Raw genomic sequence first — 26,637 nt, forward strand, 5'->3', positions numbered from 1 at the left:
ATTTTGCAATTGCATAACTTCACCTTTTGAACGTGGCTGCACCTCCCACCCTAATGAACAGTTGCAACTGACCCAGGTGAGAGCTAGCATGGGCTAAGAGAATGTTGGGTGGAAGGTGCTTAATTTTTTTCTGAAGCCACAAGCATGGATTTGAAGAAGTCCTAAGGAACTGGGAATCCGGCTTCCAAAAAATGCATCCATGTTCTGTGGTTGCTTATCCAAAGTGGATCAAACTTCTAGGCCAGAAATGACATTTTGGTGCTTTGGGCAGCAAATCCAAATTAGTGCCCCCACTAGAAGCTGGCGAGACTATAATAATAAACTAAAGAACTGTCAGTTTGCATTTTTATGCTCCCCAAATATGTCAGCCTGATGTGAGCCACTTCACCTCTGTCTAACGGCAAGGCTACGTGCTCAGCCAATAGGAAAAATACAAGGTTGTCTCTAATGCTTGTCCTACTCAGAGTAGACCCATTGAGATTAATAGACATAATTAACTTAGGCTGCTCACTATTTAAGTAAGCCTATTCTGAGTAAAACCTAGTTGGAGACAACCCATTATGTCCAATAAATATTTCCTCTTGTTGACTGTCTGTAACCAGTCTGTTTATGGAATATATATACCTTATTTGATTTCAGGTTTCCAGCATGTCCCTTCTGAGAGCAGGAATAATAAGATATTCACCTGGTTAGCTAAGGATTAGAACGGAGCAGTGTGTGTTTAATTAGGTTTTGGAGAGTTTATTTGACTCTTAAGGACCACTACCAGGAGAGAAAAAATATAACATACATACACAACTTTGAAAATGAAGAAGAGAATAAGGTCAGTGCGTTGCAGAAAGCTGTTCCTTCCAAATATGAAAATATAATAACTGATCTTACATCTGCGAAGAGGGCTTTGGGAATTATTTGTGGCTTTGGGACAGGTCATCTAATCTGTTTGCTTGAGAAGATCTGCCCTTCCACATACTCAGCTTGTCGGTGGATAATTACCCCTCACAGATCATTGTCTCCATGTTGTACACCGAGACGATTGTTGTGAAAGGGGAACACCCAGAATCAAAGGAACGGTAACATGAGCATTAACGCAGGTGAAGTTGAAAAATTCCTGGACACCCATCCAGATTTTGCTAGGCAGTATTTTGAGAAGAAAATGGGGAATGGGACCCCGGTTGCCACGACAAATAGCCACCAACGCTTGGAAGAGTTCACTGGGCTGGGCCAGGAGGAGGAGAGCGAAGCGTTTTTTGAGCTGATCCAAGACATGCAGGAAAGCATCAACATGGAGAAGGTCGTCTTCAAGACCCTACGGAGAATCAGTGCCCTGATCCATGCCGACCGGTGCAGCCTCTTCATGTTCAGGCAGCGAAATGGCACCCCTGAGCTTGCAACCCGGCTGTTCAACATTCATAAGGAGAGCGCACTAGAAGAATGCTTGGTAGCCCCAGACTGCGAAATTGTCTTCCCTTTAGACATTGGTGTCGTGGGGCACGTTGCTCAGACCAAGAAGACCATGAACATCCCAGATGTTGGTGAGGTAAGGCTACCAGTTTGTTTGCCAGTTTGTTTCTGGGACCAATTCAAGGTGCTCTCATTAGTACTATTTCCCGGGGATAGTCCCCGGATTTGCAAATAAGTCCCTGGACAAATTCCATCCCTCAAATTTGTTTGAGCCCCCACCTCACCCAGCAGGTAGGTATGACCTGAATAATTGATCCCGTCAATAGTCAATCAGCTGTCCACCTTGAGAAAAGAAGCTTCAAAATAGGACAGTATGGTTGCACCAGGTCAAAGATCTGTTATGATTTCAGTATAATTTATTTATTGTATATGTTCCGTGATGGATGGAATGTAGAAAGGCTAGCCTATCACTGACATCTCTACAGCCAGTTGGGTTAGTTGGGTTAGTTCAAAGTTATAGCCTGCTTAATTTTGTAATTTTGTATTTACCACGCATCTTTCACTCAACCTTCTGGAGTAGATTTAGGAGGTGGGGGCTGCAAGAGGGTGGGGGAATCACTCAAAATCACTTACCGTATTTTTCACTCTATAAGACAACACCAGACCATAAGACGCACCTAGTTTTTGGAGGAGGAAAACAAGAAAAAAAATATTCTGAATCTCAGAAGCCAGAACAGCAAGAGGGATCCCTGCGCAGTGAAAGCAGATCCCTGCAGAGTGTTCTGGCTTCTGGGATAGCTGCGCAGCCTGCATTCGCTCCATAACACACACACACATTTCCCCTTACTTTTTAGGAGGGAAAACGTGAGTCTTATAGAGCAAAAAATATGGTACTTACTGTTCTGTTGATAAGAGCCTTACTATCAGCTAAGCGACACTGTCGGATATAACTGAAGGTTTTTGAAATAAGTGAAAATCCAGTATTACTGGAGCTCATTTCTAAGACTTTGTAAGCTTTCAGAAAATAAGTTGATGCCTAAACCGTTGTGATGGGCAAGTTAGAATTGTTCATTTTGCTGTGTGTTTTTCTGCTACTTTTAAGGTATTTGTGCATCATGTCATTTCTCTCTTACTCATTTTGAAAAACCTGAAATATAACTGTTCGTAAAAATAAATAAATTGTAATTTTTAATTAAAATCAACAGTGTGACCATTTTAGTACTTTTGTTGATGAACTCACCGACTATACCACAAGGAACATCCTTGCAACCCCAATCATGAATGGCAAAGACGTGGTTGCTGTGATCATGGCAGTGAATAAAGTCGGAGGTCCATTCTTCAGCAGCGCAGATGAAAGTGTAAGTATGAATACAACTTGTTAGGGAGAATCCCCTTGCCCATTAACACTGCCTATAAGCATTATAGCAACGGCACACCTTGTTGAACTGATTGAAGCTTTCTTAATGTTCCCAGATTTTCCTGAAGTACCTCAATTTTGCCTCTTTGAACCTGAAAATTTATCATCTGAGCTACCTTCACAACTGTGAAACTCGAAGAGGTCAGGTAAGGAAAAAAAAAATTTCTGAACGCAAGGTGTCTTTCCCCCACTCGGCCTAAACCTTCTTTAGATAAATAGCAACTGCTGTTTCTGCCCATAATTTACCTGGTTTTCTTCTCCTACTCCTGCTTGTCTGAGGATGAGGGCCAATATTTTTTTAAGTCAAAAGCTGATATATTTATTTCCTGCACACATACACAGCTTGAAATTTCAGATGGTGCTCCTGGAACCTGCTATGTTATCAAATCAACTAACATGCCGATTTGCTGTTCTGCAGGTTTTGCTGTGGTCAGCCAATAAGGTATTTGAGGAACTGACTGACATTGAAAGGCAATTCCACAAATCGTTTTACACAGTGAGAGCATATTTGAATTGTGACAGGTATTCTGTAGGCCTTCTGGATATGAGCAAAGAAAAGGTAAGCTAAGTTTCTAAGATTTTTTAGTAAGAGTGGTAGAGAGCATGCTTTGCATGGAAAAGAAACCTAGTCCAGTCCTTGGCATCTTCAAAATTGTATTCAATATATATACCTCCTCCTCCTCCTCCTCCTTCTTCTTTGTAATAATGTCACACCTGGACATATTTAAATCATGGGAGGCATTCACTTTTTGTTTTTGTTTTTTGTCTTCATATGGCCAAAACTGACCTTCTGTAATAATATTTATCTCCCTTTCCAGGAATTCTTTGATTTGTGGCCAGTTCTCATGGGTGAAATTCCCCCTTACTCAGGACCTCGGACTCCAGATGGCAGAGTAGGTCTTTAAACTGACAATAAATATCTCGTTTCACCACTTGGTCACTTGCTAAGAATTCCCATTTCTGTTCTATTTGTAGGAGATCATCTTTTATAAAGTCATTGATTATATCTTACATGGAAAGGAGGAAATCAAAGTCATCCCGTAAGTAAAAAAGAAGCGACCTCATGGGCAGTGCAAAACTATTAAAAGTACAGGAGCCTTGTTCTCTTTTTCATCTGGCCACCCCACAACTGTCCCAGGAAAAGTGGGACACACCATTTTTTCCACACAGCAGCCATTTTGGGTTCTGTAATTTCTCTGTGAAAAGAACACGGGGGGGGGGGCTGCGATCTCATGTGGGTCGTGTAACTCACCCATGAACGTGGCCCATAAAACATGCAACCCGGTTTTTGGCCTGGATATGTTGGAGGGTATGAAATGTTAGAAGGGAAAGGATCAGGAGGCTGGGATTGCAGTAAAGTTCTTTAAGAATTTCAGCATGAGTAATTTAAGTGTGTTCTGTTTGTAGCCAATCCTCATTTGCTCAACGTTTTTGTGCATTTTCTTTTCCATTTAGAAATCCTAAGCCAGATCACTGGGCATTGGTTAGTGGCCTTCCAACATACGTTGCAGAAACTGGTTTCGTAAGTATTTACATTAGCATATTTCCATGATTCATCAAAACAACGTTGGTCAAGAGCTAAAGAACCATTGGATGACTTCTATGTGACCAAGAGAGCTTTGGACTGGTTCTTCTCAAACAACTCCCACCCTGTGCCGCATAGCAAGTAGCCATCTTGAAATGAAGGATAGTTTCAAAAGTAGTTTGTGCTATGAGCTGGAGGTTGTGCAAGACCTTGGGTGGTCTTGGTAGGAGGGCTTTGGATCAGATGACTTAAATAATTCTACTTTAGATTTAATTAACAGCATATAAAAAATACAGATGGAAACTAAACATTTCTGCATTTTTTTAAAGATTTGCAACATTATGGATGCAGCTTCGGATGAGATGTTTACATTTCAGGTACTGTAAGTGTGTGATGGTTTTTGTTGCTGCCTCCTGTATAATGTTGTGAGCCTCCATCCATAGTTCTTCAGGCACTCTGTCCACCAAATCTAAATCCTTAAACCGGTTCCTCACTTCCACTGTGTATTCATAAGGGATTTGATTTAGATTGTATCTTACCAGCCCAGTGGTTTTTCCTACTTTCTTCAGTTTAAGCTTGAATTTTGCTATAAGAAGCTGATGATCTGAGCCACAGTCAGCTCCAGGTCTTGTTTTTGCTGACTGTATAGAGCTTCTCCATCTTTGGCTGCAGAGAATATAATCAATCTGATTTCGATGCTGCCCATCTGGTGATGTCCATGTGTAGAGTCGTCTCTTGTGTTGTTGGAAAAGAGTGTGTGTGATGACCAGCTTGTTCTCTTGGCAGAACTCTATTAGCCTTTGCCCTGCTTCGTTTTAGTGCTCTGGTCCATGGGGTCACGAAGAGTCGGACACGACTAAATGACTAAACAACAACAATAAAGTGTGTGATTGCAGCTGTTCATGAGGGGTCCCCCATTGGTGTATCTTGGGAAGAAGAAATGAATCCTAAATCTATTTAAGTTTGTAATTGTAATGGTTGTAAGGGGGTTACTTGTGCGTAAGTTGCCTTCAGTTTTAGTTATATTGCCTGCCCAACCATGCCTTGGCTGACAGCTCACACTCCGTGACCGGTCAGTCACTTGCAGAATCTGTCAGTGGGCGTTTCTTGAACCTCTTCCAGCATAAGAGCTGTTTGACGCCTAGTCTCCTCCTACTTTCCCTGCGCGGAACTCGTCTGCGCAAGTATGGGGAAGGCAGGGGCGTGTCAGCGCTCTCTCCACTAGTCTCTGGTGAAGGGTCTTGGAGAGCTGTCTCCACTTCCTCCATCTCCCTCTCTTCTCTACTGGTGTTATGCTGAATTCCTTCCCCCCTGCTGGTCCCCTCTCCGGCATCGCTCTGGAGCCCTGCCTCCGCCTCTCGCTCTGATGTCAGTTCCCTGACAGTAATGCAGAGCTATGCCCTTAGCTTAAATATGGTACTGTCCATACGACATCCTCCTTTACCTTGGGTGAATAATAATATCACTATTATAGTGGGACAATGTGCAATTTATAGTGACACATACTTCGTATCTTGCTTTAAGGAAAGTCCTGTTGATGAGTCAGGGTGGATCATCAAAAATGTTCTCTCCATGCCAATAGTCAACAAAAAGGAAGAGATTGTTGGTGTAGCCACCTTTTACAACAGAAAAGATGGGAAGCCCTTTGATGAACAAGATGAAACACTAATGGAGGTGGGTTTCTTTATTGGAGCTGGAATTGAAAACAGATGTTCTTTTGCCCCATCTTTTTGTGCCTGCCAAACAGCTGTGTCACGCTTATGATAATATTTTATTCTCTTGTTAATTATGCTGTTTCAAATGTGCATTTTATATTTGACTTCACTTAGCATTTTTTTTGGTGGGTTTTTTTTTTAAAAAAAGTTTAAGTTTTTTTGTTAACTTTGTTTGTGTTAATTATGAATTCTGCAGTTGACCTCCTTTGTAATGTTTTATTTTGAAATCTTTAAGTTAATATTTTAGTTTTCCTTGCTTTGACAGATTGGTTTATTGATATTTTATTGGCATTTTAATATGCTGCAAACCGCTTTGAGATTTTTCTTAAAAATATTAACTGGTGTAGAAATGAAATAAATAATAATAATAATAATAGACAGTTGATTGCAAAATACTAACACAATTCTGCAATAAACCAACAGAGTTAATCTTGTACTAGCCTTAGGTTCCTACTCTATGCAGTATGCAAATAAATAGCTACCTGATGCATGGAGCTAGCCTCCATTTCTTAAATGGTTGGTCTCCCACTTCTTCTTTTTATGCTACTTCCACCAGTACCCAAACTCTGCTACAAATCCATTTTACCTACAAGTTGTATATCTCTCACACACCTTTAGGCCACTCTTGAAATGGCTTCCCATCGTGCTCATTTAAACCTCCCCCTTGACTTGAGATAGTTACTGATTCTCCCCAGCTATTGTATCATCTTTTGCTTTCTCCGGCTCCTCTTCTCTTTGATTGTCTACAATTAAACTTGGTTCCAAATCCATGGTTTTATGTGCATTCCCCTTAGCTTCTTCTGCATATCGTCTTCAAAAAGTCATCAACATAGCCTTCACCAACTAGTATGTGTTTGGACTGAGTTGTTGAACAACATCTGGAGAGCACTGGGTTGGCAAAAGATGATCTAAAGCCTTATCTCTTTCTTCTTAGATTGTATCATTCAGAGGCGGATTTAGGGCTGCACAACCGGTTCCACCAAACAGGGTGCAGGAGCCAAGGGGGCATCTTCCTGCCTTCTTCCCAAAGGCTAGTAAATGATGGGCTTTGGGAAGAAGGCCTGAGGGCTCTGACAGGGTCCTTGGGTCCTTGGGTCCTCCTGTCTCCTTCCCAACGCCAAGGTGTCACTTGCCTAGCTTTGGGAAGGAAGCAAGAGGGCTCTAGGACCCTGCACCTCCCTCCCAAAGCCCAGTGCCTCCCTCACCAGGCTGTGAGAAAGCAGCTTTGGGTCGGTGGGGGCGGGGAGCATCAAATTTTGGTCTCGCACAGGGCACCATATTACCAAGGTCCACCTCTGTATCATTCCCTCCAGTAATGGGTTTGTAGTTGTTCTTTTTAATTTGCTGCTGGGTTTGGGGTTTTTTTTTTACAGCATTTTTGTTTATAAAATTATGATATTGCTAGTCTGCTTTTAACCTGTGGTGTTAGCCACCTTGACTGTTTCCTTGACTGTAGGAAGGCAGAATAAAAATCCTAGTAATAGTTAATAAACATATACATATCACGTGTATTAGTACTGTTCTTTAAGAGGCATCATTGAGATCTGGGAGAGGGAGAAGGGCCAACTCCTGTGCAGCTGTAATAGTAACTTTTGTTTTATTTCCCAAGTCCTTGACACAGTTCCTGGGCTGGTCTGTGCTCAATACTGATACCTACGATAAGATGAACAAGCTGGAGAACCGAAAGGATATCGCACAGGACATGGTGCTCTACCATGTGCAATGCGACAAGAACGAAATACAAGCAATACTGGTATGGTTTTTTAAGCCCTTGGTTTTTTCCCCTCACTCCAAAACCACTTGTTAGTATTTTAAACGTTCAAATTCAGGCTTCTTCCCATTTCGACTGTTGCCAATCAGTTGAAATTAGTGTTCTAGGACCCCCCCCCCCAATATTTTACACTTTACTCATCTTTTTTGGGAAACTGGTGTTGCTTTCATCATGCCACAAAAACCGGCAACACTGAAATAGAAACTCACACATCCATGAGCCCTGATCTCGCAACCACACGACAAATATCCAAGTAACACACAAATATATGTAATAAAGGCCCAACAGATTTTAGTTTTTTCACTGGAAAGCAGCATCAGAAGCCTGCGGTTTTGAGCAGAGTAGGGGGAAGTGCTACTTGGCAGGGGGTTGGACTCAATGGCCCTTGTGGTCTCTTCCAACTCTATGATTCTATGATTCTATGATTCTAAGTGGAAATGGCTGCCCCTTTCATGTTGGCCGCTCTCCTAATTAAATCATCCCCACAAACTGCTTTGCCCCCCAGCCACCTGGGTTCTAGATCATAGCTGTCAACTGTCCCTTATTTGGCGGGAAACTCCCTTATCCCAGCGCCGTGTCCCGCTGCTGTCCCTTATTGATGATGTCCCTTAAATTTCCCGGGTTTCATGCTCGCCCGGCTTGGGTTGGAAGTAGCAGCTCGGGCTCCTCCACCTCGAGAGAGAGCGCATGGGCTGCCGCGTCTCCGTCTCTCCCTTTTCCTCTTCAGGGGCACATCGTGAGGAGACGGGTGGCAGCGGGTGCGCAGGCAGCCCCTCTCTTGCGAGACTTCCGCCGTGCTGCCAGGGGAAGCTGGAGGCAGCGGCGGCGGCTGAGGAGGCAGCCTGAGGGAGGAGGAAGAGGAGGGGATGGGGAGGGACGTAGAAGGGTGGCGCTTCAGCGGCCACAGTGGCGCCGCAACTGCCTCATGCCGGGCTCGCGGGCGGCATGGGCGAGAGTCCCTCTCCCTCCCTCCCTCTCTCTCGGGCAGGGAAGGGCCGATGGAACTCCTTGCGCCAGGACGACAGCAGCCCCGACGTGTTGCTTAGCTTTCCCTCCAGCCAGTGCAGCATCTTAATGTAGTGATTTCCCCCTCTGTATCCCTTTCATAACTCTGTTTTTATAAATCATTTGTCCATCCATAGTTCAAATTTTTACTACAAGTTTTCTGTCAGTCCTACCAATGTATGTATGTAACTCTTTACAATAGCTTTTCCAATAAATTATAAACTTTCCCCATTCTTTATTAAAGAGGTCCTGTTCCTGGTTTCTAATTCTGCCTATAAGCTTTTCCATCTTGACATCGTTCATCAGTCTTGTCTGCCCCTCTTCTTTGGTGGGAGTTGTAGACCCTTAGGATCATCTAGTCCAACCCCCTGCAAAACACAGTCAAGTGGCAGCCAAAGCAGCAGGGCTCCATCAGTGCCAGATTTCTGTATAAACTAAGGCAAAATCCCTTATTTTGGCTGCTGATCCCTTATTTTCGAGGCTGCTGGTCCCTTATTTTCAAATCTGTAAGTTGACAGCTATGTTCTAGATGCATGTCTACCTTTCCCTAGAACCCTGACATGGGGAAGGCATCTTGGGTGGCCAATTTTGAGTGAGAAAATGGTTGGTGGAGAAAGGGATAAACAACAAGCCCTCCTCCCTGCCATTCCTCCATTCAAAGTGTCCAGGCTTATGAGGCTGCTTTTCAATTATGTGTAATTTACCCCTTGAAAAGAATATTTGCTTCAATGCTGCAGACGGAAGGATTGAATTGAATATACTTCCCAAATAGGGACGAGGAAGACATGGAGAGGGAGAGAGGGCACCTTTGTAATAATTTGAATGTTTAAATTGCTTTTAAAGGGATATGTAAGTTTGCATGAGGAATGGTTTTGTCAAGTCTCATTCTTTAAAGTACAGTAAACACCTTTAAATATATATATTTTTAAACCCAAATATGTCTGTGCACAGAGAAAGTTGGTCTCTGTGACTGTGTACGCATTTCCATTTACTCCAGCTCCACTGCCCTCCCACTGCTGTGGACACATTAAGTTTGAAGCTGTGGACACATGATGTTAGCCACAATCCATATTTATCCTGTTGTTTCCTGAGAACGGCTCCTGTCTTATGCGTTTTCCCTCACACCATCTGATTTGAAAATGTAAGCCACATTCACTTCACAGTTCAGCTGAGGTGTGTACATTTGAGACAGCTGCTGCACATGCTCAGTGGGCTACTTCCTGAGTAGGAGTTTAGGGAGTCTTACCTCCGAGGATGTGGACAGGCTGCTTGGACGAGTGAAGCCAACCACCTGTCTCCTGGATCCTTGCCCATCCTGGCTTATAAAAGTTAGCCGGGAAGGACTGAGCGATGGGCTTCGTGGGGTGGTGAATGCTTCCCTCCGTGAGGGAGCCTTCCCAGACCCGCTGAAAGAGGCGGTTATTAAACCGCTTCTTAAAAAACCATCTTTAGATGCGGCCACGATGGCCAATTATCGCCCAGTCTCAAACCTTCCATTCTTGGGCAAGGTGATTGAGCGAGTGGTTGCTGAACAACTCCAGGCACGCCTGGAAGAAGCGGACCATTTGGATCCCTTCCAGTCGGGATTCAGGCCTCATCATGGGACTGAAACTGCCTTGGTCGCACTGGTTGATGATCTCTGGCGGGCTAGGGACAAAGGTGAGAGCTGTTTCCTAGTTCTGCTGGATCTCTCAGCGGCGTTTGATACCATCGACCATGACATCCTTCTGGACCGTCTAGAGGGGCTGGGAGCTGGGGGCACTGTCATACAGCGGTTCCGCTCCTTCCTCCTGGGCCGTGTTCAGAAAGTGGTGGTGGGGGATGAGTGTTCAGACCCCTGGCCGCTCACTAGTGGGGTGCCTCAGGGTTCTGTCCTCTCCCCCATGCTTTTCAACATCTACATGCAGCCGCTGGGAGGGATCATCAGGAGGTTTGGGCTGGGTGTTCATCAGTATGCAGATGATACCCAGCTCTACCTCTCTTTTAAATCAGAACCAGTGAAGGCGGTAAAGGTCCTGCGTGAGTGTCTGGAAGCGGTTGGAGGATGGATGGCGGCTAACAGATTGAGGCTGAATCCTGACAAGACAGAAGTACTGTTTTTGGGGGACAAGAGGCGGGCAGGTGTGGAGGATTCCCTGGTCCTGAATGGGGTAACTGTGCCCCTGAAGGACCAGGTGCGCAGCCTGGGAGTCATTTTGGACTCACAGCTGTCCATGGAGGCACAGGTCAAATCTGTATCCAGGGCAGCTGTTTACCAGCTCCATCTGGTACGCAGGCTGAGACCCTATCTGCCTGCGGTCTGTCTCGCCAGAGTGGTACATCCTCTGGTTATCTCCCGCTTGGACTACTGCAATGCGCTCTACGTGGGGCTACCTTTGAAGGTGACCCGGAAACTACAACTAATCCAGAATGCGGCAGCTAGACTGGTGACTGGGAGCGGCCGCCGAGACCATATAACACCGGTCTTGAAAGACCTACATTGGCTCCCAGTACGTTTCCGAGCACAATTCAAAGTGTTGGTGCTGACCTTTAAAGCCCTAAATGGCCTCGGTCCAGTATATCTGAAGGAGCGTCTCCTCCCCCATCGTTCTGCCCGGACACTGAGGTCCAGCTCCGAGGGCCTTCTGGCGGTTCCCTCACTGCGAGAGGCCAAGTTGCAGGGAACCAGGCAGAGGGCCTTCTCGGTGGTGGCGCCCGCCCTGTGGAATGCCCTCCCATCGGATGTCAAGGCGATGGACAACTACCTGACATTCAGAAGACATCTGAAGGCAGCCCTGTTCAGGGAAGTTTTTAATATGTGACATTTTAGTGTATTTTTTATCTCTGTTGGAAGCCGCCCAGAGTGGCTGGGGAGGCCCGGCCAGATGGGCGGGGTACAAATAATAAATTATTATTATTATTATTATATTACAGGCACAGGGAAAACTAATGTGTACATTAGCCTTTGCGTGAGTGGTATTTCAGACACTTGTCAGTAGGTGCCAGAATGAAATTTGCTCAGCAGCCTCATACACTCTGTCACCAGTAGCATCCTTGTAGCATTAGATCTGCCAAAACGTCTTGGCCCATCTCTGAGTGTTGTCAGCCATAATTCAACTTGTATATGTCTCCACAGCCGACACGACAGAAACTTGGGAAAGAGGTTGCTGAGTGTGATGAGGAAGAGTTGACTGCAGTTCTAGTGAGTGTCCACGTGGCTTGTTCTGGGTTAATACCCTTCTTTTGAAATTTCACAGTTAAACTTTCTCCCCTGCCAAAGTCATACAACGGAGATTATAATATAATCAGGGGGAACATCTCCCCCAGCACAGCTGGGTGTGCAGGGTGTATCAGCAGAGTCCAATATCAAAGAATATGATCAATACTATTGGGATGGACAATAAATGGCAAAAGTGGTCTTGTCTTCCAGCCCAGCTCCTGGCAGCTGGTCAATTTTTATGGTGCAGCTTTTACATGTAAAAAAGCAAATTTGATTTTTAGTGTGGGATTTCCCCAACCAGCTCTATCATTCTTTTTCACTCACTTGGAGGTTGTGTTGTGTAGAAAATCACACACTTTGGGCTCCTAAGAATACAGGGTAACTAAACTTTCAGTAGCTACTTCAATTGCTGGAATCTCTGAATAAACCAAAAGTGGTATTCACACAAAATCTTAAAACAGGAAAGCAGAATGAGTGATATTGCTTAGATCCCAAGACCAGTTTGACTCAGGCTATTAGTATTGTATCTAATCTCAGGCTATCTTAGTATTGTATATATTTATTAATGAAATTTGTGCAACAAATGTTATTTGGGCAATCCCATAACAAAGTTCTCTAGGCAGCCTACAAGAAATATCCATTGGCTGAAAGAGAAGATAATCTTTGACAATTGATTTAGCTCCTTTGTAGAAGCAAAATTTGGCCCCCATCACAGCAGTAAGCAGCGCCAACACAAATATTATTGTGTCGATCACATATGGGTGCATAAAAATAATTAGCTCAGCAGCCACAGTTTGGGAGATTTTTGAGAAATGCTTGGTACTTGGTCAGTGGGAGTTGCACCACTTCAACCAATGCTGCAACTCTCCCCCTGCTCCAGAAAGAACAACTTCCAGATCCTGCACAATTTGAGATCTACGATTTCCACTTTTCTGATTTGGAATGGACTGAACTTGACCTTGTGAAATGTGGCATTCAGATGTATTATGAACTTGGAGTGGTGAAAAAATTCCAAATTCCACAGGAGGTAAGTGACAACTTTAATCTGTGGGCTAATTCTCTCAGTTGTCCACATGAGGATATTCTATGCTGCATATATTTTCCTTTGACCTGTTGTTTGTCTGTAACATATTTTGGTTCCTTGAGTATTAAATCCTGATTGATTGACTGGCATCTACCCACTTCTCCCAAACTCCAGAAAATCCATCAGACAGCAGCAGCAGCAACCTACATGAGGAACCCACAGTCTGGTAGAGACTTGCAGCCATTTGGGGGCTGTGATTCTTTCCTCTGAGACCTGATGTGCCCCAAAATTTTCACAATTAGAACATCTGAGGTCTAGGGAAAACTTGTATATACTTTCCCCTCTCCTTAGTAACGTTCATTTAATTTATTGCAATGAAAACTTTGCTTAGCAGGCAGATTCCAAAAATACTCCAGAAAGTGAGCCAGTGGTTTGTTTGTTTGTTTGTTTGTGAGCCCCCATCCCCATTTTATGACAACAATCTCATCTGTTTCTGGCTGCAGAGTTTTCAAAACCTGCGCTTACTAAAGTTCTGTTTTCCCAGGTCCTGGTGAGGTTCATATATTCCGTCAGCAAGGGTTACAGAAGGATTACCTATCACAACTGGCGCCATGGCTTCAATGTTGCACAAACCATGTTCACACTTCTCATGGTATCTCGGTCTTTACTGATGTTTTTCCTTCCCAAGATGCTGTTTCAGCTGAGATCAACTGCCCTCTCTTTATGTGACTTTTATCCTCCCATCCCCTTGAGTTAGACTGCCTTTGTCCTTAAATGAATAAAGAATAAGTCTTACTGCAGGGAGAGTTATCAGCCTTTTCTGATGGTTTGCATAAGAGACCTTTCGTCTGTTTTTGTAGAATTTTAATCCCACTCTTCAGCCCCAAAAGCTCCCATTGTGGGAGCTTAGAGCCCCTACTGTCAGGTTTACACAGTGCTTCTTCCCCCCCTAAAAAAAATGTTTAGGGGTACTTTCATTTTCCTACTCATATTAAAATACTGCCCCTCAACGAGGCCAAACTTAGATTCATAAAATGTTTTGGGGTATGCGTACCCCTGCGTTCCCCAGGGAAAAAAGCACTGGGTTTACAAACGAAAGCACACACACACAACATGAAACGAAAGTGGGTTGTGTCTTTTTTTGTGAGGGATGGGGAATAAGCAAACTCAGGTGCAAGTTTTTGGTTACAAGGTCTTCTAATGATCAGTCAGGGTAGAAAAGTTCAAGGAGAGTAGGTGCAAAAGTTGCTGGTCTCTCAGCTGTTATGAGTGGTCCTGTATCTGTGCTTCTCCCTAAACAACTGCAGCAGCTTCTAGCTAATATTTTCAGCCTTTGCTGTCCTATCTTTGAAGCGCTTAAGAACCCAGAAGGGACTGTGGAATCGGTTTATGCAGCCAGTGGCATAGTAAAAATTTTCCTGGGCTATATACCGTATTTTTTGCACCATAACACTCACTTTTTCCCTCCTAGAAAGTAAGGGGAAATGTCTGTGCGTGTTATGGAGCGAATGCCTGTGGGTGGCGGGGGGGGGGGGTCTGCTGCAGTCGTGAGCAGAGGATCCATGGTTCCTCTTCCTTCCCTCCTCCATGATTACAAAGCATGGATCCACATGGATCCCCAGGATTTTTGCATTGGGCTACTCCAAACTCACTGTCAGATCACATGTCTGTGGCCACAGCATGAACCACAAAAATCATATATCCACTATTTCATTTAGAATACTTGTTTTCTTGTTTTCCTCCTCTAAAAACTATGTGCGTGTTATGGTCTGGTGCGTGTTATAGAGCGAAAAATACGGTACTACTTCACACTACAGGTGGAGGGATTAAGGATTGCATATTTGAATGCTATTCACTTTAAATGCATCTTGCATTCCAAGTTCAAATTTTAGTTCTGTATCTGCCTAGTAGAATAGGTTTTTGACTACAGTGGTACCTTGGGTTACATACGCTTCAGGTTACATACGCTTCAGGTTACAGACTCCGCTAACCCAGAAATAGTACCTCGGGTTAAGAACTTTGCTTCAGGATGAGAACAGAATTGTGCTCCGATGGCGCAGCGGCAGTCGGAGGCCCCATTAGCTAAAGTGGTGCTTCAGGTTAAGAACAGTTTCAAGTTAAAAACAGACCTCCGGAACGAGTTAAGTACGTAGCCCGAGGTACCACTGTACTAGTAAGTAGCAATGCCAAGTGAATTTTCTACTAGAAGCACTAATCAAATTCTGTGATCCTTACACGGTGTAGACAGGCAATCTGAAACAGTACTACACAGATCTTGAAGCACTTGCAATGGTGACTGCGGCTTTGTGTCATGATATTGACCATCGAGGGACCAACAATCTTTATCAGATGAAGTAGGTTCTATTGTGCTGGTGTTTGGTGTGCGTGAGGTTTTTAAAGTATGCAAAGTCTAGCTAGCTTTCAAAGAATTTTAAATATTTGTGTTAATTCTTAATGTCTGCAGTTTTAGATATGATTTTATTGTTCCTAATTGATATACCTTTCTGTTGATTTTTGTTGATGTAAATTGTTATAAACCTCTCTGGAATTAATAATGAAACATAGTATGAAAGTGTGTTGAGAAGAATACATCTATCATAGCTCAAGGGCACAGTTTCAGCTGGCCAGATGGAAGGAGGTGAAGTGTAGTTGGGTTCCCATGAGTGATAACAGCAAAGAACCTTTATTGAACTAACAGAACTGGACAACAGGGGCAAAGTAACTGCATATATACATTTCTGAAGGCCTGGGCCACTCCCACTCCCAAAGTGATTGGCTGTCTAAACTTCCAAGCTGCAAATCATGACTCAGAGTTTAAGGGCCAATGGCAAAGGCCCAAATCCTGAAATGTTCTGTGATTGGATAAGGTAAAGATAAAGGGACCCCTGACCATTAGGTCCAGTCGTGACCAAACCTGAGGTTGCAGCGCTCATCTCGCTTTATTGGCCGAGGGAGCCGGCATACAGTTTCCGGGTCATGTGGCCAGCATGACTAAGCCGCTTCTGGCGAACCAGAGCAGCACACAGAAAAATGCCGTTACCTATTTATCTACTTGCACTTTGACGTGCTTTCGAACTGCTAGGTTGGCAGGAGCAGGGACCGAGCAACGGGAGCTCACCCCGTCGTGGGGATTCGAACCACCAACCTTCTGATTGGCAAGCCCCTGGCTCTGTGGTTTAACCCACAGCACCACCCGCATCCCTCTGTGATTGGATACCATGTATCAAATCAGAACACATGAGCTCAGAATTCTTAGTCCAGACTCCAGCCCAGGCAAACACAGACCACTGAATACATAACAGGAGGCGTGGGGAGATTGTTCAGCTGCTGTTCTATGGGTTCTCCTCACTGAGCCAATTTGGGAGGGGAACCCAATTGCTCAAGCAGAAGTCCTTGCACAGGCTTCCACTGACAGTATTCTGGCTCTTTGTACATAACTTTCACTGTCAAGCTCTTATTGAAAAGAGCTTAAACTCACAGTTTAAGAAATGAAAATATCTGGTTGCTATTTTTGTTTTGTTTCTCCAGGCCAAAAGTAACATTTCACATACTAAGCTTTGCTTTTTGTTTCTAACTATCCCCTTTCAATTTTGTCCTTTGGAAATATTTCCTAATAGATCGCAACATGCGTTAGCCAAACTTCATGGTTCATCAATTCTAGAGAGACACCACTTGGAATTTGGCAAGTTTCTACTCTCAGAAGAGGTTTGTGGTCCATACTTTTCATACCGCATATTAGGAGAAATGCTGATTAGATTTCACATAGGTTTTTTTGTTTTTTAAACTACAGACTGACGCGGAAATCAGGAGAGCTGAACTTAACAGTGGGGAAATGAGAAACCGAGAGAAACCAAAACTGACAGATTTCTCTCTATGTGAGGCAAAGTATTAGGGGGAAAGATGTAGATATCCAAAATGATGCATGACAGACGAATTCTAGTCTTCCACTCTGATCTATACATTTCGCCCTCTTTAGTCTCTGAACATTTACCAGAACCTTAACCGGAGGCAATTTGAGCATGTGAATCAATTGATGGATATTGCCATTATAGCTACGGACTTAGCATTGTACTTCAAGTAAGTTATTAATAGATTTGCTACGGAAATTCAAGATGGTGGCTGTTTTCCTTCAAAGCATTCATTTATATTCTTATGGAGAAGGAAGCAGAACAAGCTGAGGATGGGATATTGGATTGGCATTCTCCCTGGCATCGTATCTCAAGTGCCCACACAGTCTATTTAGGAGATACACTACAGTTCTTTTTCTTCCAGGGACAACCGTCCCCCGGCTGTTGCTGGCAAAACAACACACACAACACAAAAAGGGAATGGGAGGGGTGGAAGGGTGATTGCTGAGGCAAAGCAGCAGAGCCACACAGTTCTTTGTATGGAAAGTGGTTTATTTGTTTTGGTTCAAGTTAAAGCCAAGGATAGGAAGACAACTCTTAAAAACTTCCTACGTGCATGCAGTCAGCTTGCAGAAAATATCCTGTTGGCCTTCCATTTCAGAAACAATCTGGTCTGGTCTACAACAACAAAGCATATAAAAACAAACAGCAGTAAAACACTGCCATTTACTGCCTTTGAGCAATAATAATAATTTATTATTTATACCCTACCCATCTGGCTGGGTTTCCCCAGCCACTCTGGGAGGCTTCCAACAAAGTATTAAAATACAGTGCACTGTTAAACATTAAAAGCATCCCTAAACAGGGCTGCCTTCAGATGTCTTCTAAAAGTCTGGTAGTTGTTCTTCTCTTTGACATCTGGTGGGAGGGCGTTCCACAGGGCGGGTGCCACTACCGAAAAGGCCCTCTGCCTAGTTCCTTGTAACTTGGCTTCTCGCAGTGAGGGAACCACCAGAAGGCCCTCGGCACTAGACCTCAGTGTCCGGGCAGAACAATGGGGGTGGAGACGCTCCTTCAGGTATACTGGACCGAGGCTTTAAAGGTCAGCACCAACACTTGGAATTGTGCTCGGAAACTTACTGGGAGCCAATGTAGATCTTTCAAGACCAGTGTTATGTGGTCTCGGCAGCCACATAGTGGCCGAGTAGTGTCCAGATAAGGTCTCTGTCCAATGCTAGGACAGTCCCAGGGGCAAAACCTTATCTAATACAGTGAAGGGAGTTTTTCTTATTGGTTCTTTCTCATTCTTCTGATCTTTATGAGTGTATCTTGGAAGAAGGGTGACAGATAAGGAGAAAAAGTGGTATATGAGCTAACAATGGCTATACCCAGTGCTTCCCCTCCCCCCATAAAAATGAGGTGGCAATATTTGTATACTGATAAAAGTGCCACCAGCACAAAATGGCTCCCCTAGACAGCAAAAAAACCCCCAACAACTAAAAAAGTAACTTGAGTGATTAAAAAAAACACACCTTGAAGAGCTTTTGCTCTTCGTATTGGGCTATCAAAAGGTGATATGAATTCATATCAAGGCATAGAAAGGGTTTAACCTTCTTTCGTTTCCTATCCACAACCTTGTTGTTATTTTTTAAGAAAGAGGACAATGTTTCAGAAGATTGTTGATGAATCCAAAACCTACAACAGTGAGAAAGAGTGGGTTGAATATTTGTCCTTGGAGACAACAAAAAAAGAGATTATAATGTAAGTGATTTTTTTTTATCAAAATGAAACAAAAAAGGTTTGCCTGAACAAATGAGTGACAATGATCAGCCATGATACCTGTTTCATATGTTAAATATTTATATTGAGGCAAGCTGTTCAGTAACATCCTGAGAGGGCAGATGATGCTCTTGAGACCACATACTTGGTGCAGCTACAGCAATAGATCATTGGGGGGGGGCAGGTTCCCAGGAAAATGCATTTTTATGCTTTGGACCACAACCCCCCAACGGATGCTGTGACAAAGAAACATCAGTATTCAATCCTTGTGGTAAGGACCTCTGATTTTTTCAGGAACTAAAGCACAACTTAAACGCAATTTTGTTCATTGGGTTTGTCGGCATTATTATTTACATCTGCTTAAAGAGAACAAGGCGTTTGCTGTTTCATCTTCAGCCATGATCTATCTGTGCTGATTCAGCTGTTCCAGGCCTTGAATCTGAAAAAAACAACAACAGATTGAGGATACTCCACAAGGTGTCTAAATCTACTCTTCAAAGCTTTTAACGGTTCCCTCCCACTAGGGCCCATGCTCAGAGCAGAGTGTGCTTCTCAGTAATTGAAACCAATTGGATTAGATGAGCCATTTTAGCAGCAGCTAAGGAACCAGGAGCCCTTTAGGACTGGGGATTAAAAATGGAGGCTTTAAAGACATGGGCAATGTGGCTAGTTGCTATATTAGCAACTACACTGCATGCGCGCAGACACACACAAATAGCACACATACAGGGTGGGCTTTGAGGCATGAAAGGAAATAACTGTGCCAGTGTTCCGCAGTGCATCTTATAGATTAGATGCATAGGCATAAAAGCTCACCCCCTGTCTTTGCTACTACGGTAAGTCTTTTATAGGAACTATAAGCCCAGGATTAAGGAGATTTGACTACAAGGTCAAAAGAGGCAATCGTGTTATCTAGACATATGACAGGCTTGCCGCAGCCAACTGTACCATCCCAACTAAATTTAATAAATATGATTTCTGGATAAATACATATCTTGGTAGAATTCTGGGGTATAGGGCTGAATAAAGGATTTTTGCCACCTGAGGCAAAGGACAAGATGGCTTCCCCTCTCTATTTCATGCACAGAAACCAACTGGACTGGCAGTTGAGTACAGTGGTACCTCGGGTTAAGTACTTAAGTCGTTATGGAGGTCCGTACTTAACCTGAAATTGTTCTTAACCTGAAGCACCACTTTAGCTAATGGGGGCTCCTGCTGCTGCCGTGCCGCCGGAGCCCGATTTCTGTTCTTATCCTGAAGCAAAGTTCTTAACCTGAAGCACTTTTTCTGGCTTAGTGGAGTGTGTAACCTGAAGCGTATGTAACTTGAAGCATATGTAACCCGAGGTACCACTGTATTATCATTTCAACACTGGTCATTGGATAGTTTCCTTCACAGCAGCTGAGGCAGCAGTCTTGTTTGGGAAATGAGGCCATTATCATAGGTCCTCCGATGGAGAGGAAAGGCTGGGGAGCTTCAGAGAACTGGCCAGGGCGCTGCTGGCGCTGCCCACTAACATCGGCTCTCAGTTATGGCTGATCCTGTTGGTGTAAAACAACACCAGGACAAAGTAGATCCTGCAGCCAGGAGAAACAGACTTCTACACTCAAGTCTCCACTCTTTCTCCATGCCAAATCTTACATTTCTCAGACTGACTCCACTCTGCCAGACCTCCTTGATGCCTTCTTAGTGTTGCAAGTGGGACTGCTTTTAAGATTGCTCATAAGTTTAACATGTGCAAAATACAGCAGCAAATTGCTGCCCGGGACAGGGGGAACGGAACTTCCATTACCTGTCTTAACTGCACTGATTCTCTGTTTCTCTTCTGCCCCGCCCTCTTTTTCTATAGGGCTATGATGATGACTGCCTGTGACTTATCTGCTATCACGAAACCCTGGGAAGTGCAGAGTAAGGTCAGGTGCCCGATGCAGAGTGCCCATTCTTTAATGCATAGACTAAGAGCACATTACTTGGAGGTGGGTGGCCCTGTGGGTTAAAGCACAGAGCCTAGGACTTGCTGATCAGAAGTTCAGCGGTTCGAATCCCTGTGACGGGGTGAGCTCCCATTGCTAGGTCCCTGCTCCTGCCAACCTAGGAGTTCGAAAGCTCGTCAAAGTGCAAGTAGATAAATAGATACCACTGTGGTGGGAAGGTAAACGGCGTTTCCGTGCACAATTCAAAGGGGAGGCAGCATATAAGATTTAACGAGAATATATATTTAATTTGACAGCGTGTGAAAAAGTGTTCCGGGTCTAGTAGCACAGAAGATGTAAGGAATTCTTTCCATGCATCAGTAGAGATTGGATTTTTAAAAATATGATTAACTTCAACAAAAGCTGGAAACAAAAAAGTTTGGGGAAAGAAGTAACCATTGAAACTGTTGGTTTTGCAAGCCCCCTCCATAGAGGCTGGCCCCTCTCACTGTCCTCGGAGCTTGCTTACCGGTAACCTCCTCTGGCTGATATCCAGACAGACCAGGGATATTTTGATAGGCGGCATTTTCCCAAGCGTGGGTAAAATGCACAACCCCCCTCTCTCCTGCTTCCGCAGGGGAAAGAAAATAAGTCAGAAATCTATTTACATGATGTTTATTTCTGACATTACAGCACTAGAGAAAAACATGTCCTTTCAGTTCAGTTCTTCTAGCACGTCTGACAAACTTCCTGAGCATGCTCACACAGAAGGTTTCAAATTACACTCTTCACAAAGACTTATCCAGCCTGTGAACGTCCTGGGAAATTCTTCTTTCCCACAGATAGGCGCATCATGTGATGTCAACAGTCTGGCTGTCTGCAGCGGTGATGTTTCCATATACTGACAGAAACATGTTCCCTACCCTAATTATTCTAAAAGTGAGCACTGATAGCAGTAAGGGAATTTATTATCCAGTATGCAAGCTGTCATGCTGGCCACATGACCTGGAAAAACTGTCTGCAGACAAATGTCGGCTCCCTCGGCCAGTAAAGCGAGATGAGCGCTGCAACCCCAGAGTTGTTCGCGACTGGACTTCACTGTCAGGAGTCCTTTATCTTTTTATGCAAGCTGCTAAACTGCAAATGCCCCAAAGCTTAGGCATTTGTTTTTCCTGGATACAGGTGGCACTACTTGTAGCAGCTGAATTTTGGGAACAAGGAGATATGGAAAGAAATGTGCTTCAGCAACAACCTATTGTAAGTTCCCTCCCCACACTTTTTATTATGGTATTTTCAAAGTTGATGTAAAAAAAGAAAAGAAATCAGAGTGACTATATATGGAATAATCTAATAAAGGGGGAGTGGATAAACAATGCTATCAAGGACAACCCCCCCCCCCATATAATTACAAACTAACAATGTAAAACCAGAACCAAATCAGTAACATGAAAACCCATGTCTCTCCTTGTTTCATATTCCAGCATATTTTAAGGGGGGGGCATTCTTGTTAAAACTCATTGTACCCTTTATGATTTATGATTTACTCATAAGATCCATGATTTACTCATAAGATCCATGAGATCTTGCTTAAAATGGCAGAATCCCACAATTTTACAAGCCACTCCGGAATTTTTGAGTGCTGTCTATGTAGAAAGACTGGGCCATTATAAAGAGATTTAGTGGTTCTTAATTGATTGGCGATGTGGTATGTTGTATTGTATTATTTATGCAAATTGATTTTCTCTGGAGTTAAAGATCTGACTGGGAAAAACCTTGTTATGCTGAGCTCATATTTTGCATAATTTGTATACGGTGTCTGTTTGATAATGTGTGGTTTGTTATGCCTAATAAAGGATAACAAGCCACTCACATAGCTATGCCATTTCCTTCTCCTCTTCCCTAATAATAATAATAATAAAAATAAAAAATACTTGACATAAAGTAGTGCAACCAAATGAAGCAATAATTTCTCTTTGCCTTTTGGAGAATCTTTCAAGTATATTTATAGAAAATGGACTCTACACATATTCTGTAACCCCAAATCATTTTGGGAGTGTGTGTGTGTGGATATTTCTTAAAACCTGTTCCAAACTTAGTAGAAAAAATAGTGCATTGTCTCTATTCATTTTCAGCAGGGAACAGGCAATGGTACAGCCGGGGGTAGCCTTGTTGAAACATGAACATCACACCAGAATCATGATTTGAGTCCTTCTACATGGGATAGCTGTCCTCCCCCCCCCCACACACTTAACCATAAGAAGATGAGGAAAATGAGGGGTGGAGGATCCCCACCCCTGTTTTAGTGGGAACCAAATCACAAAAATTAAGTTCCCACTGCATGATAATCCTCCCAGTGCAATACCAGAGCAGGAAACAGTAGTCACCAAATTATATATGAAATAGTAAAGGAGTACATTAAGAGACAGGGGCACGGGTGGCGCTGTGGGCTAAACCACAGAGCCTAGGACTTGCCGATCAGAAGGTTGGCGGTTCGAATCCCCGCAACAGGGTGAGCTCCCATTGCTCGGTCCCTGCTCCTGCCAACCTAGCAGTTCGAAAGCACGTCAAAGTGCAAGTAGATAAAAAGGTACCACTCAGGCGGGAAGGTAAACAGTGTTTCCATGCGCTGCTCTGGTTCGCCAGAAGCGGCTTAGTCATGCTGGCCACATGACCCGGAAGCTGTATGCACATGACTGTATCCCTCGGCCAATAAAGTTAGATGAGCGCCGCAACCCCAGAGTCGGTCACGACTGGACCTAATGGTCAGGGGTCTCTTTACCCTTTACCTTTACATTAAGAGACATCACTTCATTGATATTGTACAGAATCCTCCTTTGCAGAGGACAGATCTCTATTTGAAGGTGTCCTGCATTTGAAGCTGCCCAGTCTAAGTCTGGTTTAAAGATAAGAAACCATAAAAAGGACAGCCACCGCCCTGAAAGTGCCTATCAGCATTTTGTAGCCCCTAGGAAGCAGGTGAACAGGTATTCAAGTCACCCGGTGCCTTCTGTACTGCGGTGAGATGTATTTCTATTTAAATTACAATAATTATTTCTAAATTTCCACCTAATGCATATAAACCACCATATGCAAATTGGTGCCTCCCCTTTTTTTTTGGTGATGCAAATCCTCCTTTTTGGCAGTGAATAACTGAGTGCTGATCTTGCCCCCTTACCAACAGTCTTGCTGATTACAGCCCATTTATTTTGACCCACAAAAGTTAAAGGAAGCCACTAAGAATAGTGTGCACTTTTATCTGTAGAACACAGTCCTGGCTTCAGTTTCTTGGCCAGGACATTATTACTAGAGCGCAACAGAGACCAAAACAAATGATTATAATGATTTTTAAAGTTATTGCTGGTTTTTTTCCTAGCCTATGATGGACAGAAGGAAAGCTGCTGAACTTCCAAAACTTCAAGTTGGTTTCATTGACTTTGTATGCACCTTTGTTTATAAGGTAAGAAGTTAGTACCTACTAGGCCCTTAAACTCTAGCTACTGGTAGTTAAGGTAAATAATTTTTAATTAGAGCTAACATTTTCAAATAAATAATGACACAATTTAGGAAACTAGGATTGCTTCTGCACTAGATGTTTCCTCAACAATACTTTGTTTGCTCACATAGTATTGTTGCATTCTTGTACTTTCTGTGTTGTCCTCCCCGTTTTTTTCAGGCCTGATTTGTGGCAAATTTTTGCAACGCAACCCAGTTCTAGGTAATTTTTTTTTAAAGGTAAAGGACCACTGGATGGTTAAATCCAGTCAAAGGCAACTATGGGGTTGTGGCACTCATCTTACTTTCAGACCGAGGGAGCCGGCATTTATCCACAGACAGCTTTTTCCGGGTCATGTGGCCAGCAGGACTAAACTGCTTCTGGTGCAACGGGACACAGTAACAGAAACCAGAGCGCATGGAAACCCCGTTTACCTTCTTGCCACAGCTGTACCTATTTATCTACTTGCACTGGCATGCTTTCAAACTGCTGGGTTGGCATGAGCTGGGACAGAGCAATGGGAGCTCACCCCGTCATGGGGATTTGAACCGCCAACCTTCCAATCGGCAAGGCCAAGAGGCTCAGTGGTTTAGACCACAGTGCCACCCATGTCCCAGTTATAGAACTACCATGTGTACTATGGATAGGCAAGTTGCTATTGATGCTCTTAAGGGATTCTTAAAGGCTACCCTGAGATTAAGAATCTCATGCTCTACTAACTGAGCTATGAACATGCTTAGGAACTGAGCAATGGCTACATAACTTCTTACCTCTCAACTGTCCCTCTCAGCTTGCTCTGGATGAGCTCAGTAAGGAACACACCTATGCTGTTAATTTTCTTGAAAACAATCTACCACTTGGTTTAAGAAGAAAGTTGGATTGATGTTGTGAATTGTATTTGAAATGTTAAATATGATCTTTCCCTCAGACATTTCTTAGCTACAGACTTACCACTGAAACTGAGAAACGTTTTAGAAAATGGATGTATTACAGATCTTATTATTATGGGTAATTCATTTTTAATCTGCAAGAAGAAACAAAAGTGCAACAATAAATATTTAAACATCACATACATTTTTAGTGATTGGTTTAAAGAGACAAGACAGCCAGAAAACTGGAAATGTTTTGGGTTTCTGCTGTTACTGCCTTTTTTTGTTTGCATCAGGAATTTACACGGTTCCATTCAGAAATTCAGCCAATGTATGACAGACTACTGAACAACAGAAAAGAGTGGAAAGCCCTGGCAGATGAGTATGACGAGAAAATGAAAGCTTTAGAGGAAAAACAAAAGAAAGAAGAAGAGAAAATGGCTGCCAGTAGAGGTTAGAAAACAAATTCCATTTAAAATGTATCTGAAAAGGCTAATTTCCTCCATTTCTTTCCAGCTCCTGTTTTATACAAACCCCATCTAAAATTCTTGTGTGCTTATTACTGGATGCTGGATAAAACTAAGTAACTAGATACATACCACCCAACTTTTTTTAGGGGGAAAAAACAAGACGCTCTCCCAGGCGAGTCATACAACCCATGCTGCAATCTCACATGGAAAAAACGGGGTGTCCCTTTTTTCTGGGACACTTGGTGGATATGTGGATATCAAGGCATCCTACCTGAGGCAGCTTAATTAGCATAGCAACAGAGCAAGAGCATAATTTTGTTTAGGTGTTAAACATGAACTACTAGTTCACTCCCAGCCCTCTTCAGTCCTGAATTGATTTTCATATGCCCCAGTTTCATACACCTAACATACTTCACTGGGCAACAAAATATTTTGTTCAACATCAAAACCCACCTGCCAAAGATATTCCCCACCCAGCAAGAGCTGCCCCTTTCCTGCCCCTGCTCCTGCAATCTCAAAGCAATCTCTTATCATAGCTGTCAACTTTCAGATTTGAAAATAAGGGATCAGCAGCCTCACCTGTCCCGGGGACAGTCTATGGGATATCTAACAATCCGGGATAGCAGTGGGAAGCAGCGGGAAACGGCGCTGGAATAAGGGAATTTCCTGCAAAAAAAAGGGAAGGTTGACAGCTATGCAGAAATTACCGTATTTTTCGCTCTATAAGACGCACAACACCATGAGACGCACCTAGTTTTTCGAAGAGGAAAACAAGAAAAAAAATATTCTGAATCTCAGAATCCAGAACAACAATAGGGATTGCTGTGCAGTGAAAGCAGCGATCCCTCTTGCTGTTCTGGCTTCTGGGATAGCTGTGCAGCCTGCATTCGCTCCATAAGACGCACACACATTTCCTCTTACTTTTTAGGAGGGAAAAAGTGAGTCTTATAGAGCAAAAAATACGGTAAGTAGGTTGTGCTTCATAGCCACACAGCTTTTAAAAATGGTCCTCCTAAAGCAGCTGACCCTAATAATGGCTGTTTTTTATTCCCGTAGGAACGATGGCAACCTGCAATGGGGAAAGCATTCCCCCGTCTCCAACTTGTTGCATTATTTAAGTCAACAAAGGTCTGTTTCAGGGATCATGCAACACCTAGCCTGGATTTACCACAACCAGCAGTAGACCAAGAGTCACAGACATCCTGGCT

At 43.5% G+C, this 26,637-nt stretch overlaps 1 protein-coding gene across 1 annotated transcript; it reads left to right on the forward strand.

Moving 5' to 3' along the window:
- Positions 1-1,075: 1,075 nt before the first annotated feature.
- On the forward strand, positions 1,076-26,637 carry PDE6B (phosphodiesterase 6B; the record flags this gene model as incomplete). The annotated part of the gene is made up of 22 exons (XM_081845747.1): positions 1,076-1,537; positions 2,607-2,759; positions 2,875-2,964; positions 3,237-3,377; positions 3,637-3,711; positions 3,794-3,858; positions 4,274-4,340; positions 4,673-4,720; positions 5,868-6,017; positions 7,668-7,811; positions 11,950-12,015; positions 12,914-13,060; positions 13,602-13,709; positions 15,302-15,411; positions 16,675-16,762; positions 17,034-17,134; positions 18,559-18,666; positions 20,534-20,597; positions 21,780-21,854; positions 23,971-24,054; positions 25,256-25,412; positions 26,486-26,637. The coding sequence occupies 22 exons, from the start codon at positions 1,076-1,078 to the stop codon at positions 26,545-26,547; spliced, it is 2,565 nt and encodes an 854-aa protein (XP_081701873.1). The 3' UTR covers positions 26,548-26,637.

This window comes from Podarcis erhardii (genome assembly GCF_964252035.2).
Source record: "Podarcis erhardii genome assembly, chromosome: 17".
NCBI lineage: Eukaryota > Metazoa > Chordata > Lepidosauria > Squamata > Lacertidae > Podarcis > Podarcis erhardii.